We start from the raw sequence: 17,985 nt of genomic DNA, 5'->3' as shown, positions 1-17,985 counted from the left end.
GAAAGGATAAATAAAATTGACAAACCATTACCCAGACTCATCAAGAAACAAAGGGAGAAAAATCAAATCAATAAAATTAGAAACAAAAATGGAGAGATCACAACAGACAACACAAATACAAAGATCATAAGAGACTACTATCAGCAATTATATGGCAATAAAATGGACAACGTGGAAGAAATGGACAAATTCTTAGAAAAGTACAACTTTCCAAAACTGGACCAGGAAGAAATAGAAAATCAACAGACCCATCACAAGCACAGAGATTGAAACTGTAATCAGAAATCTTCCAGCAAACAAAAGCCCAGGTCCAGACAGCTTCACAGCTGAATTCTACCAAAAAATTCGAGAAGAGCTAACACCTATCCTACTCAACCTCTTCCAGAAAATTGCAGAGGAAGGTAAACTTCCAAACTCATTCTATGAGGCCACCATCACCCTAATACCAAAACCTGACAAAGATGCCACAAAGAAAGAAAACTACAGGCCAATATCACTGATGAACATAGATGCAAAACTCCTTAACAAAATTCTAGCAATCAAAATCCAACAACACATTAAAAAATCATACACCATGACTAAGTGGGCTTTATCCCAGGGATGCAAGGATTCTTCAATATCCACAAATCAATCAATGTAATACACCACATTAACAAATTGAAAAATAAAAACCATATGATTATCTCAATAGATGCAGAGAAAGCCTTTGACAAAATTCAACATCCATTTATGATAAAAACTCTCCAGAAAGCAGGAATAGAAGGAACATACCTCAACATAATAAAAGCTATATATGACAAACCCACAGCAAACATTATCCTCAATGGTGAAAAATTGAAAGCATTTCCTCTAAAGTCAGGAACAAGACAAGGGTGCCCACTTTCACCATTACTATTCAACATAGTTTTGGAAGTTTTGGCCACAGCAATCAGAGCAGAAAAAGAAATAAAAGGAATCCAAATTGGAAAAGAAGTAAAACTCTCACTGTTTGCAGATGACATGATTCTCTACATAGAAAACTCTAAAGACTCCACCAGAAAATTACTAGAACTAATCAATGAATATAGTAAAGTTGCAGGATACAAAATCAACACACAGAAATCCCTTGCATTCCTATACACTAATAATGAGAAAATAGAAAGAGAAATTAAGGAAACAATTCCATTCACCATTGCAACGAAAAGAATAAAATACTTAGGAATATATCTACCTAAAGAAACTAAAGACCTATACATAGAAAACTATAAAACACTGGTGAAAGAAATCAAAGGGGACACTAATAGATGGAGAAATATACCATGTTCATGGATTGGAAGAATCAATATAGTGAAAATGAGTATACTACCCAAAGCAATTTATAGATTCAATGCAATCCCTATCAAGCTACCAACAGTATTCTTCACAGAGCTAGAACAAATAATTTCACAATTTGTATGGAAATACAAAAAACCTCGAATAGCCAAAGCGATCTTGAGAAAGAAGAATGGAACTGGAGGAATCAACCTGCCTGACTTCAGGCTCTACTACAAAGCCACAGTTATCAAGACAGTATGGTACTGGCACAAAGACAGAAATATAGATCAATGGAACAAAATAGAAAGCCCAGAGATAAATCCATGCACCTATGGACACCTTATCTTTGACAAAGGAGGCAAGAATATACAATGGATTAAAGACAATCTCTTTACCAAGTGGTGCTGGGAAAACTGGTCAACCACTTGTAAACGAATGAAACTAGACCACTTTCTAACACCATACACAAAAATAAACTCAAAATGGATTAAAGATCTAAACATAAGACCAGAAACTATAAAACTCCTAGAGGAGAACATAGACAAAACACTCTCTGACATACATCACAGCAGGATCCTCTATGACCCACCTCCCAGAATATTGGAAATAAAAGCAAAAATAAACAAATGGGACCTAATTAAACTTAAAAGCTTCTGCACAACAAAGGAAACTATTAGCAAGGTGAAAAGACAGCCTTCAGAATGGGAGAAAATAATAGCAAATGAAGCAACTGACAAACAACTAATCTCAAAAATATACAAGCAACTCCTACAGCTCAATTCCAGAAAAATAAATGACCCAATCAAAAAATGGGCCAAAGAACTAAATAGACATTTCTCCAAAGAAGACATACAGATGGCTAACAAACACATGAAAAGATGCTCAGCATCACTCATTATCAGAGAAATGCAAATCAAAACCATTATGAGATACCATTTCATGCCAGTCAGAATGGCTGCGATCCAAAAATCTACAAGCAATAAGTGCTGGAGAGGGTGTGGAGAAAAGGGAACCCTCTTAACACTGTTGGTGGGAATGCAAACTAGTACAGCCACTATGGAGAACAGTGTGGAGATTCCTTTAAAAACTGGAAATAGAACTACCTTATGATCCAGCAATCCCACTGCTGGGCATACACACTGAGGAAACCAGAATTGAAAGAGACATGTGTACCCCAATGTTCATCACAGCACTGTTTATAATAGCCAGGACATGGAAGCAACCTAGATGTCCATCAGCAGATGAATGGATAAGAAAGCTGTGGTATATATACACAATGGAGTATTACTCAGCCATTAAAAAGAATACATTTGAATCAGTTCTAATGAGGTGGATGAAACTGGAGCCTATTATACAGAGTGAAGTAAGCCAGAAAGAAAAACACCAATACAGTATACTAACACATATATATGGAATTTAGAAAGATGGTAACAATAACCCTGTATATGAGACAGCAAAAGAGACACAGATGTATAGAACAGTCTTTTGGACTCTGTGGGAGAGGGAGAGGGTGGGATGATTTGGGAGAATGGTATAATATCATATATGAAAGGAGTCGCCAGTCCAGGTTCGATGCACGATACTGGATGCTTGGGGCTTGTGCACTGGGACGACCCAGAGGGATGGTATGGGGAGGGAGGAGGGAGGAGAGTTCAGGATGAGGAACACAAGTATACCTGTGGCAGATTCACTTTGATATATGGCAAAACCAATACAATATTGTAAAGTTAAATGAAATAAAAAATAAAGATCATATTCCATCAAGAGTTATTGTAAGATAATGGCTAAGATTCCCAGTGCTGTACAATATGTCCTGTTGCTTGTCTATTTTATACATACTAGTTCTTATATGTTAATCCTGTACCCCTAATTTGTCCTTCTTCCCTTCTCTCTACCTTTTGATAACTTCAAGTTTGTTTTTGATATCTGTGAATCTATATCTGTTTTGGTACATATGTTCATTTGTGTTATTTCTTAGATTCCAAATATAAGTGATATCATATAGTACTTATCTTTCTCTGACTTGTTTCACTAAGCTTAATATTTCCCTAGGTCCATTCATGTTGCCGCAAATGTCAGAATTTCATTCTTTTAATGATGGAATATCATTGTATAGATACACCACATTTTCTTTATCCATTTGTCAAAGCTGGTATTTATTTTTATTTGTAGAATCAAGTCACTACACAATAAACCTGGGTAAAATATATACCAGTTATTTCAATGTAAACCCATAAGGTGTTTTACTTTGTTTTTCCCCTGTAAAGGGCCAAATATTAGATATAATCACAAAACATCTCAATATTGTTCAAAACTCTAATCATACAATTCTCCGAAGAAAACACATTGAAATTCTTATATACAGCTTAATAAGCTGGGAGATACAGAACATTTAAAAAAAAAACTGTTCCAAAATGGAATACTAAATATACGACATGAATTCTTAGTAAATTCGCTACAATAATGAAGTAAAGCATCATAGAATATATTAAGTCAGAAACTCTATTATATAAAGACAACTACTTTCAAGTGTGGAAATGCTAATTATTTTAGCAAGAAGAGATAAGAAAGCCTTCCTCAGCGATCAATGCAAAGAAATAGAGGAAAACAACAGAATGGGAAAGACTAGGGATCTCTTCAAGAAACTCAGAGATACCAAAGGAACATTTCATGCAAAGATGAGCTCGATAAAGGACAGAAATGGTATGGACCTAACAGAAGCAGAAGATACTAAGAAGAGGTGGCAAGAATACACAGAAGAACTGTACAAAAAAGATCTTCACGACCAAGATAATCATGATAGTGTGATCACTTACCTACAGCCAGACATCCTGGAATATGAAGTCACGTGGGCCTTAGAAAGCATCACTACGAACAAAGCTAGTGGAGGTGATGGAATTCCAGTGGAGCTCTTTCAAATCCTGGAAGATGATGCTGTGAAAGTGCTGCACTCAATATGCCAGCAAATTTGGAAAACTCAGCAGTGGCCACAGGACTGGAAAAGGTCAGTTTTCATTCCAATCCCAAAGAAAGGCAATGCCAGAGAATGCTCAAAGTACCACACAATTGCACTCATCTCACACGCTAGTAAAGTAGTACTCAAAATTCTCCAAGCCAGGCTTCAGCAATACGTGAACTGTGAACTTCCAGATGTTCAAGCTGGTTTTAGAAAAGGCAGAGGAACCAGAGACCAAATTGCCAACATCCACTGGATCATGGAAAAAGCAAGAGAGTTCCAGAAAAACATCTATTTCTGCTTTATTGACTATGCCAAAACCTTTGACTGTGTGGATCACAATAAACTGTAAAAAATCCTGAAAGAGATGAGCATACCAGACCACCTGACCTGCCTCTTGAGAAATCTGTATGCAGGTCAGGAAGCAACAGTTAGAACTGGACATGGAACAATAGACTGGTTCCAAACAGGAAAAGGAGTACGTTAAGGCTGTATATTGTCACTCTGCTTATTTAACTTATATGCAGAGTACATCATGAGAAATGCTGGGTTGGAGGAAGCACAAGCTGGAGTCAAGATTTCCGGGAGAAATATCAATCACCTCAGATATGCAGATGACACCACCCTTATGGCAGAAAGTGAAGAGGAACTCAAAAGCCTCTTGATGGTGAAAGAGGAGAGTGAAAAAGTTGGCTTAATACTCAACATTCAGAAAACAAAGATCATGGCATCTGGTCCCATCACTTCATGGCAAATAGATGGGGAAACAGTGGAAATAGTGTCAGACTTTACTTTTTGGGGGTCCAAAATCACTGCAGATGGTGACTGCAGCCATGAAATTAAAAGACGCTTACTCCTTGGAAGGAAAGTTATAACCAACCTAGATAGCATATTGAAAAGCAGAGACATTGCCTTGCCAACAAAGGTCAGTCTGGTCAAGACTATGGTTTTTCCAGTGGTCATGTATGGATGTGAGAATTAGATTGTGAAGAAAGCTGAGTGCCGAAGAATTGATGCTTTTGAACTGTGGTGCTGGAGAAGACTCGAGAGTCCCTTGGACTTCAAGGAGATCCAACCAGTCTATTCTGAACGAGATCAGCCCTGGGATTTCTTTGGAAGGAATGATGCTAAAGCTGAAACTCCAGTACTTTGGCCACCTCATGCGAAGAGTTGACTCATTGGAAAAGACTTTGATGCTGGGAGGGATTGGGGGCAGGAGGAGAAGGGGACAACAGAGGATGAGATGGCTGGATGGCATCACTGGCTCAATGGATGTGAGTCTGGGTGAACTCTGGGAGTTGGTGATGGACAGGGAGGCCTGGTGTGCTGCAATTCATGGGGTCGCAAAGAGTCAGACGCGACTGAGCGACTGAACTGAACTGAACTGAACTGAATTATTAATTATTCTGATATTACTATCTGATTTAGTCTCAGATTTCCCTTTCTGAATTTGCTAAGTTGACCTTGGAATACAAGAAAATTTAATATACCCTATAATACTTTGTTTTTATTTAAAATATAAATTAATGTCAAATGATGAGACACATATATTATTTATAACAAAAAAGAAAAAATGGCATTAATTTTCACCTATAATATATATTTTTGATACTTATATACTGTAGACCACATATACATTTTCATTCATAATAATTTAATGTACCTAAAAATTGAGTTAGGACAATATTCTGAAAATGCCTATTTGTACAATAGGATCTCATGATTTATGTGATTCAACTCATTTAAGGCCCTCTTGGGGACTTTGAGGAAATAACTCTTTTTATGAAGAGTTCTTAATTTTTTGCTCAAATTGTTAGAGGTCAAATTGTAATCTAGAAACATTGTCTAGTATTTACTCTCCATGTGCTACTCATGATGTCAAGTGTTGCTAATGAGTGGGACTGAGAGAACCACTGGGAGAGAGAGGGCAGGCATACAGCCATTGCTTCTGCATTGCCAAGATTAACACCAGGTGGCCCCTACCCTGAGCTTAAAGTAGCCTCCAGTATGAAAATCCATAAGGGCCCAATTTACATGGCTTTACTACTACTGCTACTACTACTACTGCTACTACTACTGCTGCTACTACTACTGCTACTGCTACTACGATGACATCACTTCAGTTGTGTCCGACTCTGTGTGACCCCATAGACGGCAGCCCACCAGGCTCCCCCGTCCCTGGGATTCTCCAGGCAAGAACACTGGAGTGGGTTGCCATTTCCTTCTCCAATGCATGAAAGTGAAGAGTGAAAGTGAAATTGCTCAGTCATGTCCAACCCTCAGCGACCCCATGGACTGCAGCCTTCCAGGCTCCTCCATCCATGGGATTTTCCAGGCAAGAGTACTGGAGTGGGGTGCCATTGCCTTCTCCATACATGGCTTTAAAGGAATCAAATCTCTGATATTTGGAATTAAGGATGAGGCTCAGTTTCTCTCTGCTACTGCTACTGTTAAGTCACTTCAGTCGTGTCTGACTCTGTGCGACCCCATAGACAGAAGCCCACCAGGCTTCTCCGTCCATGGGATTCTCCAGGCAAGAACACTGGAGTGGGTTGCCATTTCCTTCTCCAATGCATGAAAGTGGAAAGTGAAAGTGAAGTCGCTTAGTTGTGTCTGACTCTTAGCGACCCCATGGACTGCAGCCTACCAGGCTCCTCCATCAATGGGATTTTCTGGGCAACAGTACTGGAGTGGGGTGCCATTGTCTTCTCGCAGTTTCTCTCTAGGTGGCTTCTAATTATGGTAGAGTCAAACTCTGAAGCTATTATTTAAAGCTCTGAGTATCCAATTATACTATAAAAATACAGGTTTTAGAGTCTGAAAAACATAAAATTTAACCTAATTGGTTACTTTATTGTGAGTAACAGAATGAAAATTGTGTTTCTCAATCGTCAATGGTTGTGCATTCTAGGAACTATAATAAGTTTGGAATGGTACTGCGTGTTAGTAAGAGTACTTTTTTTTTCTCTTTAAAACCACTCCCAGGAATTCCCTGGTGGTACAGTGGTTAAGACTCTGTGCTTCCACTGCAAGGGTCATGGGTTCCATTCATGGTCAAAGAACTAAGATCCTGAATGCCATGCAATGTTGTCAAAAAATAAAATAAAAATACCTTCTTCTTATAAAAACAAAAGAAAACAAAAACCACCCTTCCCTCAATTATGGTGTGAGACTTATTTGCAGATGATGAAAGTTCTGTGTGTAGGACAAGTATTTAATTAAAGAATTTCACTAATTTTCTTCACAGTTATTTTTACACTTTAAAGACACATGTCCAAAAATTAACCCATTAAGCACTTAATATGTACTTAAAGATGACTTTCTCATTGTCAGTGTTTATCAAATGTCTGAAAGAAATACCGCTAGTTCCTCCTTACCGGTAGATGTTTATCAGTTGCATTTTCCATACACACATGGGGCTTCCTGGTAGCTCAGATGGTAAAGAATCTGCCTGCAGGAGACCTGGGTTGGATCCCTGGCTAGGGAAGATCCCCTAGAGAAGGGAATGGCTACCCACTCCAGTCCAATATTCGTGTCTGGAGAATTCCATGGATAGAGGGGCTTGACAGGCTGCAGTCTATGGGGTGACAAAGAGTTGGACGTGACTGAACAACTAACACTTTCACTTTTTATACCCACATAGATATGTTAATATTGTATACTTGAAGGATATTCCCCCAGATAACTGCCCAATAAAATAAGCTGATGGAACACATTTATCCTTGACTGCAGCCCTTCATTTGTTATATCTCAGGTCTTCTTTAGTCAAGAAAGGGAAATCTTCCCTTCCCAACATATGCTTCTTCCTTACTACCTATCATTTTCTTTCTTCTGAAATAGACAATCAGGACTCTTCCAATTTGGGATATTGTTTGGGGAGATATAAATACCATTTCTGGCTGTATATCTTTAGGAATGCTTGGCAGCCTGATAAGTTAAACTTCTCAGCCTAAACCACAGAGAATAAGACCATGAACTTGCCTAGTGGAGAGCTAGCACCCAGATCTTCTGGTGCCTCCTCAGCCCTTGTTCTACCATCTCATCTCTTGATGCATTTGAAAGGAGAGAACACAGCTGGGGGGTTAATTTGTACCTTAGTTGAGAGATGTTCCGAGAAATGAAATTCAAACAGAATTTTTTCACTTGGAGATATATGTCAACATTTTGAAATAATCTATACAAGAACTATGAGGTTATTATTTTGGAATTGGGTTTAGGAAAAAAATAGGTTCTTTGTGCCAACCCAAAAGGCTTTAGTTTTGAGCTGCAAAAGAAAAGTTGTCAAAAGGGCTAACAACGTTACAGAGGGCAGGGGCACTGAGATGCTTCTGTGACTCAAATAATGAAGAAAGAAGAATTTATTTGATAACTCATAGTGGTCATTGCTCTTTAGGAGAGATATTTGTTATTTTTTAAAAAGCAGAATTCTAAAACCTAGGTGCTAATCTCTATAAAACATTTGCAAACTATTTTTTTAATGCATATAAATCCAGGGAGTAAAACACCAGGGAATTTGCAAAGGTAAGAGAATGAAGAGGAGTGAGGTTAATGGTTCCAAGCTCTGACAGTACCATTCAATGCTCAGTTTCTTATCTGCAAAGTTAAAAAAAAAAATGCTATCAAAATAACTATTACTTCCTCTAAGGGGTGCGAAGTATTTATGATGTATCCTCAAATCATTGCAGGGTCTCTAAGAAGGAAAAGGAGCCATACAAAATAGCTCAAAAAACCCCACTGAGTTCCATTAATGAAGAATGCAGTGACAACAGCCAAGTAGTATTGTAATGTATCTTTGTCTAGAAATGAAAGACCTGCATCCAGAGGAAAGAAATGCTCTCTTTAAATTGGAAAGCTTTGGTTAGACAGAAGTTAAAATGTAGTGGCCGCTGCTGACGCTCTCCAATGAATCAGCAGAGCTATATTTAAATTTTAGGACTTTGTATGCCAGATATGAAACCAATACATTCTGGTTAGTGAAAAGTAAACAGGAAAAAGCTGTGCAGTTTTGAAGACCCACCCCCTCCTCAGAATACTATGATAAAAGCAAGAGGTAGCATTCATATAGCATTTGACAGTTTAGGAAGATCCTTTCATACACTTGATTTCATTTAGTCCTTACAACAACCCTGTGAATGGAGGCTTTTTGTCATTTGAAGTTGTTTGCCTCAAGTCACACACTTAATAATGAAGGAAGGCAGACTAGATGCAGAGCAGTTTTCTTTCAATTTCCTTGCCCTCATCCTGCCCAACCCTGTCTCTCCTCTACTATGAAACTGTTAGATGGGTGGGAGATCAGAAGGAAGGTCCAAGTTATTTTTAAATAATCATGAGAGGACATTCAGTATCCTGAGTCACTTTTTAGAAGACTCACAGCTATGAATCTGGATTTCCCAAACAGGATGTAATGATGGTGTTAATATCCAGGGTAGCACAGGATACCTTAGAACACTGGTCTAAACATGTTTACTATGTTCTAGAGATTAGGCTCCATAGTCCCTTGGGCAATCTGTCTTTTCTGCCCTTCTAAGAAAATCAGGTATCTGTCATACAAATCTGACTTTAAAGCAACTTTGCAATGAGAGCAAAAAGATATCATTGGCCAGCTGACAACATTTTCTCTAACCTTCAATATCCTGGTAATCATGCCTTTCACATCCAATAAAATATGAGGAACCAAAGGAGGAAGTTGCCAGTTTTAAAGTGACGTTTCTGAAATTGAGGTGATTTATAGGTTCTAACAGAACTTTCCCCTTTTCACTCTGCAACAGGCACCCCATGATCAATAAGGCTCAAGCTCTCACATCTCTCCAAGGCACCATCCCATCTCCATGCCACAGTTAGAGGCTGCATTTTCTGATACACAAATTGATTTTACTGGACAGAAACATAATTTCTGTAAAGTCCTTTCCAATTCCTTTCAAACCCTAAGGCTGATGACGAAATTACTTTGTTCAGAAATAATGCCCCTACATTATATGACTTCTAAACCAATCAAGCCTTAGTTATGTTAGAAATAAAAAGAAAGGAAACCTACAGAAAAATATAAAGTGTGGTTATGATTATTCTTTTAGAAATATGGCTTCTGTTATTTCTAGGAATTAGTTCTGCAGATTTTAGTGTTGCATGTTTTTATTAACATTCTGTATAAAACAATTCATTGCTTTTGCTTGTAGCAATGTGAAAAATGCAAGGAGAAACACAGTCTTGTACTCAACAGATTGATTAATCATATCTTATATAAGTTCATTTGTCTAATAATTCTAGCTGGATTCAGTCAATGGGCTGAAAAGTCCATTACAAGAGTCAGACTGCGTGAACACAGGGGGCTCAGGTTGAAACAGGAATGAATTTGATGAACTTGGAAGATTTAGGTGAGCCCTTCCATGTTCCCATACTGTTGGTGGGGCTTCGGGTGTTAGTGAAGGAAGTCGGTCTTCGGTTCATACTGTCAGAATCTTCTCTGGTGAACGTTCGTTTCACGTTTTGGCAGCATGGGAAGCTTTGGGCACAGTCTTGCAAGAGATGGCCACTAAAAAACATGTATATCCAGGGGTTGCAGCAACTATTCAAGGAAGCCAGTAATGCAGGGATGGCGGTGGCTGGGTTTTCTGACTCTGTATGGAAAACATAAGGGGAGAGCATTTAACTAATCAAACGCAAGTAAAAGCACTGGATAAACTCATTCTTTTATTGGTTCACAAAAGTGGGACAATGTTTTGGGTCAATATAGAAAATGAAGTATTTTGTTTATCAATCAGGGAAATAGTTGGTGAATGGAAATTGTTTGGTTGTAAAATATTTTCATGAGCAAGATGCCTTGAAATTAATTCAGATATTTTAAACCACTATTAAAATATTTAAGTAGAATAAGGGAGACTTTCAAGAGGCTACGAATACTGAATCACTTACTAATAAAACTTTGAATCATTTGTGTTAGCACTAGCATATGCTAATAGAGACAGCACTTACAGAATGGCTGTCATTTCAGTGAAATCTCAAGAGTCCATAGCCACATACACCAAACTGTATGCATCCTGATAACTTAGGCAAGAGTATGGCACTATGGACCATATTTAGTCATTTAAATTTTTTTTTGATATTAAACACATTCTTGTAGTAAGAACTCTTTACAAAGGGGATAGTTGAACTAGGTCCCTGAAGGATGCAGTGTTTAGTTGTTTTCTTTGGCTAATTAGAAACTTCTTTTAATTTTAAAAGAAAACCCTCTTTGATTGTGGTTTAAACAACTAAATTATATTATGGAGAACGGATGAATTAAGAAATTCCAACAGTCTTTGAACCATTTTGTGTGTGTGTGTGTGTGTGTGTGTAATTGCATTGTCAAACCACATAAATATAACCTTTCACAGTAGAACTAGGCACTGAGAATATACCTTTTCTAAAGATAAGAATAATTGGCAAGCACTGACATTTCCTTATTAAATATAAATTTGGGTCTTCTCACTCTTGTTATGCCAGAATAAATTACAGATTATTTCATCAAACTTTGTGCTAAGATGCAAATCTTAAAGGTGATCATGATCTGTGACCAAAATTCTATTCAAAAAGAATGGAAATCATCAACATACCTATGCACAGTGAAAAAAAATAAAACATTATGTTAAGAAACAGAACACTAGCTAAATGCCAAATTGAAATGACTTAAGAATCTTCCTGCAAGGCGTTTAATCTTCATACCCCCAGGACCAAGCATAAAATATGCACAATAATATTTGTTGGCTGGATGAGGAATAAATAAAACTTAAAAAAACTTAAAATCTTTCTTCAGAAAAATATGTCTGTTTTACCCTTATTTTAGGGCATTTCTACAAAAATTTTACAGTGTGTTACTTTTCACAAGCTAGCAAAAAGCAGTCATGACAGTATAAATATTTCCCTGAATCCAGCAGACTTGAAAGCAGGGTATTAACGCTGTTGTTAGTGCTTTGACAGAGAGTAAATTTTTCTGTTTTGTAACTGCGTGGCTGACGGGAGGGCATAGGTTCTGGATTTGTGGTTTTAGGAGCTGGTTACAGTATCTTTTAACCATTCTACTCAAGGTGTGATTCTCATTCACTAAGTTAAGAACTATGGCCCTAGAGGATGTATGAAAAGACTCTCTCTCCCCACTTCTCTCTCCCTTGCCAACTCCCCTTATTCCCAACACAGAGCCCCTATTTCTTCACCTTCCTCCGGACACCTACCGACCCAGGAGAAATTCTTATCCCAGGCAGACCACATTTGGATGATGAAGAAGGGTGCCCAGCAAACGATGTAGGCCGTCACGATCACGAAGGTCATTTTCACGGTGCGGATCTTGGCGCGGGAAATGGTCTTCACGCTGCTAACACACCGTGCGTGCAGGACTCCTCGGTGCAAGGCGCCTTCGCCCGCGCCCTCGGCGGGGGCGCCCGTGCCCTGGCGCCCTGCTGTCTTTCCACGGACGTTGCCCCAGATGTGGTGGCAGATGAAACCGTAGCAGGTGCCCAGGATGACCACGGGCGCCACGAACACGCTGCCGGTCATCCAGGTCACGTAGGCCGGGAGACCCCAGGGCTGGATGAAGTTGGCCCAGCAGTCGTAGGTCTTGGTGACGTTGCTCACCTCGACCACGGAGAAGACGAAGTACTGCGGGGTGCTCAGCACGAAACTCAGCACCCAGGCGGCGGCGATCATGAGGCGCGAGCGGCGCGCGGGCTGCTGCAGCGTCTTCAGCGGGTGGCACACGGCGATGTAGCGATCGGCGGTCATGACCACCAGCATGTAGGCCGAGGCGAACATGGCGAACACCTGCATGTGCTTCACCACGCGGCACAGCCCGTCGGGTCCGCGGAAACGGTAGGTGATGTCCCAGCCCAGCTGGGGCAGCACCTGGAAGAAGGCGACGGCCAGGTCGGCCAGGCTGAGGTGGCGGATGAAGAGGTGCATGCGGGACGTCTTGCGAGGCGTGCGGTGCAGCGCCAGCAGCACACTGCTGTTACCCAGCACGGCCACCACGAAAATCACGGCCAGCACGGCAATCTCTAGCTTGGCCAGCTCCTCGTTGCGCGTGTCCGCCTGTGGGCCGCCGTCTTCCCCGAGCGCCTCCGAGTCCCCGCTGGTGTTGGCACCTCCGGCAGTCAGAGGCCACCACCGGCTGGAGTTGCTCGCGGGCTCCGCGCTGGGGCTCCCGGAGAATCGCATGCTGTCCATGCAGCGCCCCCTCGGCCTCGGTGGAGGCCCGTTCCCTTCCCGCCTCCTCGCGCGGTGCGCTCCCTCCTGCCAGCGCTCGCCGCCTGCCGGGCTCTGCTCCCTCTCTTGCAGGCGCCTCCGGGCTCAGAGTCCCACCAGCCAACTCAGCGGCTCTCGGTCGAGTCGCCCGTTCTCTTTCTCTGCTCCGCCCTTTCTCAACTCCAGCGAAGCCTGGAAGGTGCGCTCCCAATCTCCGAAAGCCCTGGACTCCAAACTCAAATTATTAATACGGAGTTTTGTTTCTCCAGATCGCGCTCCCTCTCGCCCCAGTGGTTGGAGGCTGCTCGGTGCCTACTCTCGCTACCTCCCTCTCCTCTCCCCCAGGATTTTCCTTTCTCCCAACTTCCTACGTCGGTGATTTGTCCTTTTTTCATCACTGCTGCAGGGGTGGGGCTGGAAAGCGCGGATTCCTCGGCGTATCGGTGATGGTGATGCTTCCCCGCTCTTCTATTAATTTAAAAGAAAAAAAAAAAAAAAAAGCTCGGAGAACTGGACGTGCTTTTCAAGGCTTCCCATCATTTTCTCAAGCCTCCGTCAAGAATCACCTTAACCCTGACTGTGACTTCAATAGACGCGGTACCTAGAAATCCAGAGTCCACTGCCCGCTCGGGTGCTCTTGAACCTGAATTTGGCGCGTGACGGCCACCTGCGCCAGCCGGGATTTCTCCCTGAGCCGAGAGTCCGCCCATCCCTGGAGAGCCAGTCTGGCTAACTTCATTCTCAGGACAACTCGACTACGGGAATTTCTCTTATCGCCCCGCTCCTCTCCACCCTCCTCTGCAGTGTAACAATAACTTTTTTGATGCCTGTTGTCTTGTCTCCTGCCTGCGTTCGCTGACTGGAAGGACGCAGTCGCTGGTCCCAAGGCAGTCCCCGTGGCTGCCTGCGTGCACGTATCACAGCGGGAGAAAGGAATTTCTCCTGGTTTTCCAGTTTCCCCTGGGGCTGGGAGCGGGTTTGGGGGTGGGTGGGACTTAGGAGTTTTCTCTAAACTAAATTCCTGGGGTTTTCTCCGGGAAAAGCCTGATTCCCACAGCTGGATGGGCGGGAATTGGGCCACAGGAGTCCGTGGGGACTTGATCTGCTTTACTGCCGAACCATGGGGACATCTCTTCGGGTGAACGAAGAGAGCGGCCGGAGAGCGGCAGCCCAGGCAGCGCTGTCCAGGCTGGAACGAAAAGCCGCCAGGCTTCTTGCGCCGGTAGATGAGAAAGAGGCAACCTCTGGGCAGGAAAGAGATGCTCTGAGCAAGAGGGAAAAGACCGTCTACCTATCGACTGGTTACTCTGAACAGCGGGAACCCAGCAGCGGGGCCCGGGACGCACAGAAATACTAACTGCGCGCTCTTTCAACTTTGGTGAAGGTACACTCGAAAGAACAGCAAGGGGGAGCTGTTTACAGGCTATTTCACACAAGAAGAGGCTTCCCTGGTGGCTCAGATGGTAAAGAATTTGCCTGTAATGCGGGAGACCCGGGTTCAATCCCTAGGTCGGGAAGATCCCCTGGAGAAGGAAATGGCAACCGACTACAATATTCTTGCCTGGAGAGTTCCATGGACAGAAGAGCCTGGTGGGCTGTATAGTCCATGAGAATCGGACACGACTGAGCAACTAATACTTTGCCTTTCACAAAAGTAGAAGGAGAAGAAAAAAAGAATTCCACTCTGTAGATACACGAACATGACTTTTTGGTCAGAACGTATTGTGGCCATGGTAGAAATTTGATTGTCTGAGAAGAATATCTATGAAATGTAAGCAAATAAACCAGAAAATTTTCTGAGTTGCAGTTCTCAACGATAATTCAACTTTGCGTCCCAGTTCATGCATGCCCAGTCTCAAGGCTGTCACGCTTAAGAGGGCTGAATTCGACCTTGGGAGTCCTTCATTATGGCTGCCTAAGCCTCAGTGTATATATCTCTAAAATGGTAATGAAAGTACCTGCCTTACCTTATGGGCCTTCCCTTATGGGCCTTCCCTTATGGGCCTTCCCTTATGGCTCAGCTGGTAAAGAATCCGCCTGCAATGCAGGAGACCTGGGTTTGATCCCTGGGTTGGGAAGATTCCCTGAAGAAGGGAAAGGATACCCACTCGGGTATTCTGGCCTGGAGAATTCCATGGACTACCGTCCATGGGGTCACAAAGAGTCAGACACGACTGAGTGACTTTCACTTTCACCATCTACTTAGGTTATTTTGAGGATCAAATAAGACAATGTTCTGTATAAGGAAATTCTCTCAAACCTACAAGTTGTGCTGCATTAAGGAGTCAAAAGATTTGAAAAGTTCAGAAATAGCAATAAGTAAAAGGTTTCCAGATCACCTGTCTGGAAATATACTTTAAGCAATTAGGTAATAGTCACTGACTCTGGGAGACGACCTTCTTTTAAGTCACAAATTATATTATTAGTGCCACATATGAGAAATAATCTTGTCTGACCCTAGCGTCCCAGGGTATTGCAAAAGTGGTCTGTTAGCCAGAACCTGGCAATTTTGTTGCTCTTGGCCCTACACCTTTGAGTTTACAGGTTTCCTGAAGGATGGAATCTGTAATACAGGGTCACCAAAGTTCCTTTTAGTGTTCTTATTCCAGAGAGAGGGTGTGGTAGATTCTCAGGAAATCATCAGTGTCAAGCCCTCTGATTAAATAATCAAACTATATACAAATACAAATTATGAAAATAATTTGTTAGGTTACACTGGCCACACAGTTGGAAGATACTCATCCTCAGTGGAAAATAGTACTAACTGTCATGGACTGAATATATATACACACATTTATATGTTACATAGGAATATGTGTGTGTTTGTGTGTGTGTGTGTGTGTTTGAGGCAAATTCCAGAACCCAGTCCCTCTTTTAACCCACACAGTTTTTAAAATGTGTCTGTCTTGGTTTTACTGGTTCTTTATTCAAAGGAAACCAGGACCACTGAAATACTCAAGTACCTGCTATGAAAATTATTCAGTGGAAGGTAAAGAAATTGCAGTCCTAAAATATGAAAAGAACATAGTCAGCATTTCCTGTGCTATCTCTTATGCTTTGTCTTCAAGCAATTTGTATTTCCTCTGTACTTGTATTAGGACTTATTACTTTCACCATCTTACTCTCAGTGGATTTCAGTTAACATATTGTGGGGGTAAAATGATGAAAAGAAAAAAAATGGAAGTTGTCCTGGAGTAACCTTCTCTCTACCAGTCTTCATTTCTCTCAATCTGCAGTTGTCCTGGAGTAACCTTTCTCTGCCAGTCTTCCTTTCTCCCAGAGTGCAATTCCAGATGTTTAAGATATATTTCAAGTAATGGAAACAGGCATCTCTTTCCCTTACTAGCTGTATGATTTTGTTTTAATCTTTGAGCTTCAAATTCTTCATCTATAAAATCTTGGTGCTAAAACATAGTGCACTGTCTACAAAGATTATACAACTGTTTAAGTTTCTGGCATTTCATGGGTATTCAAAATATTAATTCTCCTTTTCTTCCCAAATATATAAATATCCTCCATATTGTTTGTTATATAGCCAATAAGATTTTTCCTTCCAATTAAAGCAGAATTTCCCCAACCCCCTTCTTTGCAATAGAATATAATGATATGTTTTCTAGAAGAAAAGAATTCCACAGTTGAGTACATTGGGGGAAGTAAAAAAGATGCAATATTTGCATCTCATCCTCTCCGAGAGATTCACACATAAAAAAACCTCTGAGAAACCTATTTGACTGTGTTTGTCAATATTTCACTAAGTTTTTGACCACAGAAAAGACTCATCCTTTCACTTTCCCCATGAAATAGTGATGAACATGCCACGGGACAATGGATAGAGTTTGAAGAATACTGAGTAAATAAACTTGGATTTCCAGAACTCTTGGGGACTACCACCAGACTTAGTCAAATCAAGAAGTCCAGGGGCAGGGATACCCAACATCAATGGGCTACATTTCATTTATCATGTCACCTTATGCGCTGCTTTATAGCTGCAATCAGTATGCTCTTCTTCTTCTCCTGAAACTTGCAGTTTACTTCCCTTTTCTTACTGAGAAAGGGGAAGAAATTGGATAGCCACAGGAGCATCCATTTTTATTTCTGTCACCCACAGAAATGAACTGTGATGCTTTCCCTTCAATTACAGATTAATGACACTCTATTAAAAGTTAAAGGGCTGTAGTCTGATATTCGTACAGTTACTAGATTCTAGCAAATCAACAAATATTTGTTGCACATCACTCTGCTAGGTCTTGGGCTGGATACAAAAATGTATGTAATGGTCACTAACATTTAGTAAATACTTTAGGCCAGGCACTCTTACAAGTGCTTTACCCCATTTAATTCTCCTAGTGACCCTATAAAGGATGTACTCTTATTATTTTACCTTACATTTGAAGAAACAGATGCACAGAGATTTTAAACAACTAGCCTTTGGTGACACAGTTGGCCAGTAGTGGAACAGGGATTTGAACAGAAGCAGATGACTCTGGCAGAATTTATAGTCTTAACTGTTATACTGTGCTACCACT

At 41.1% G+C, this 17,985-nt stretch overlaps 1 protein-coding gene across 1 annotated transcript; it reads right to left on the bottom strand.

The window, feature by feature from the left end:
- Window positions 1-10,360: 10,360 nt before the first annotated feature.
- AVPR1A (arginine vasopressin receptor 1A) lies at window positions 10,361-15,253 on the bottom strand. Its single transcript, XM_086403905.1, has 2 exons — window positions 12,454-15,253; window positions 10,361-10,863 (listed from the first exon to the last, which is right to left on the bottom strand). Exons 1-2 carry the CDS (start codon window positions 13,439-13,441, stop codon window positions 10,577-10,579), a joined length of 1,275 nt encoding a protein of 424 aa, XP_086260031.1. The 5' UTR covers window positions 13,442-15,253; the 3' UTR covers window positions 10,361-10,576.
- Window positions 15,254-17,985: the final 2,732 nt, after the last annotated feature.

This window comes from Bos grunniens, chromosome 5 (genome assembly GCF_055505025.1).
Source record: "Bos grunniens cultivar Pamir isolate PY7600 chromosome 5, Bosgru_T2T1.0, whole genome shotgun sequence".
NCBI classification, from domain to species: domain Eukaryota; kingdom Metazoa; phylum Chordata; class Mammalia; order Artiodactyla; family Bovidae; genus Bos; species Bos grunniens.
The sequence above is the reverse complement of the archived record's forward strand: the minus strand, read 5'-3'. Positions and strand labels throughout refer to the sequence as shown.

Excerpts from the sequence above, each read along its gene's own strand:
- AVPR1A (XM_086403905.1), bottom strand. The coding sequence starts at position 13,441 with ATGGACAGCATGCGATTCTCCGGGAGCCCCAGCGCGGAGCCCGCGAGC. Across the intron at positions 10,864-12,453 it reads TAAGAATTTCTCCTGGGTCG|AGTCAGAAAACCCAGCCACC; the intron begins GTAGGTGTCCGG and ends TTTTCCATACAG.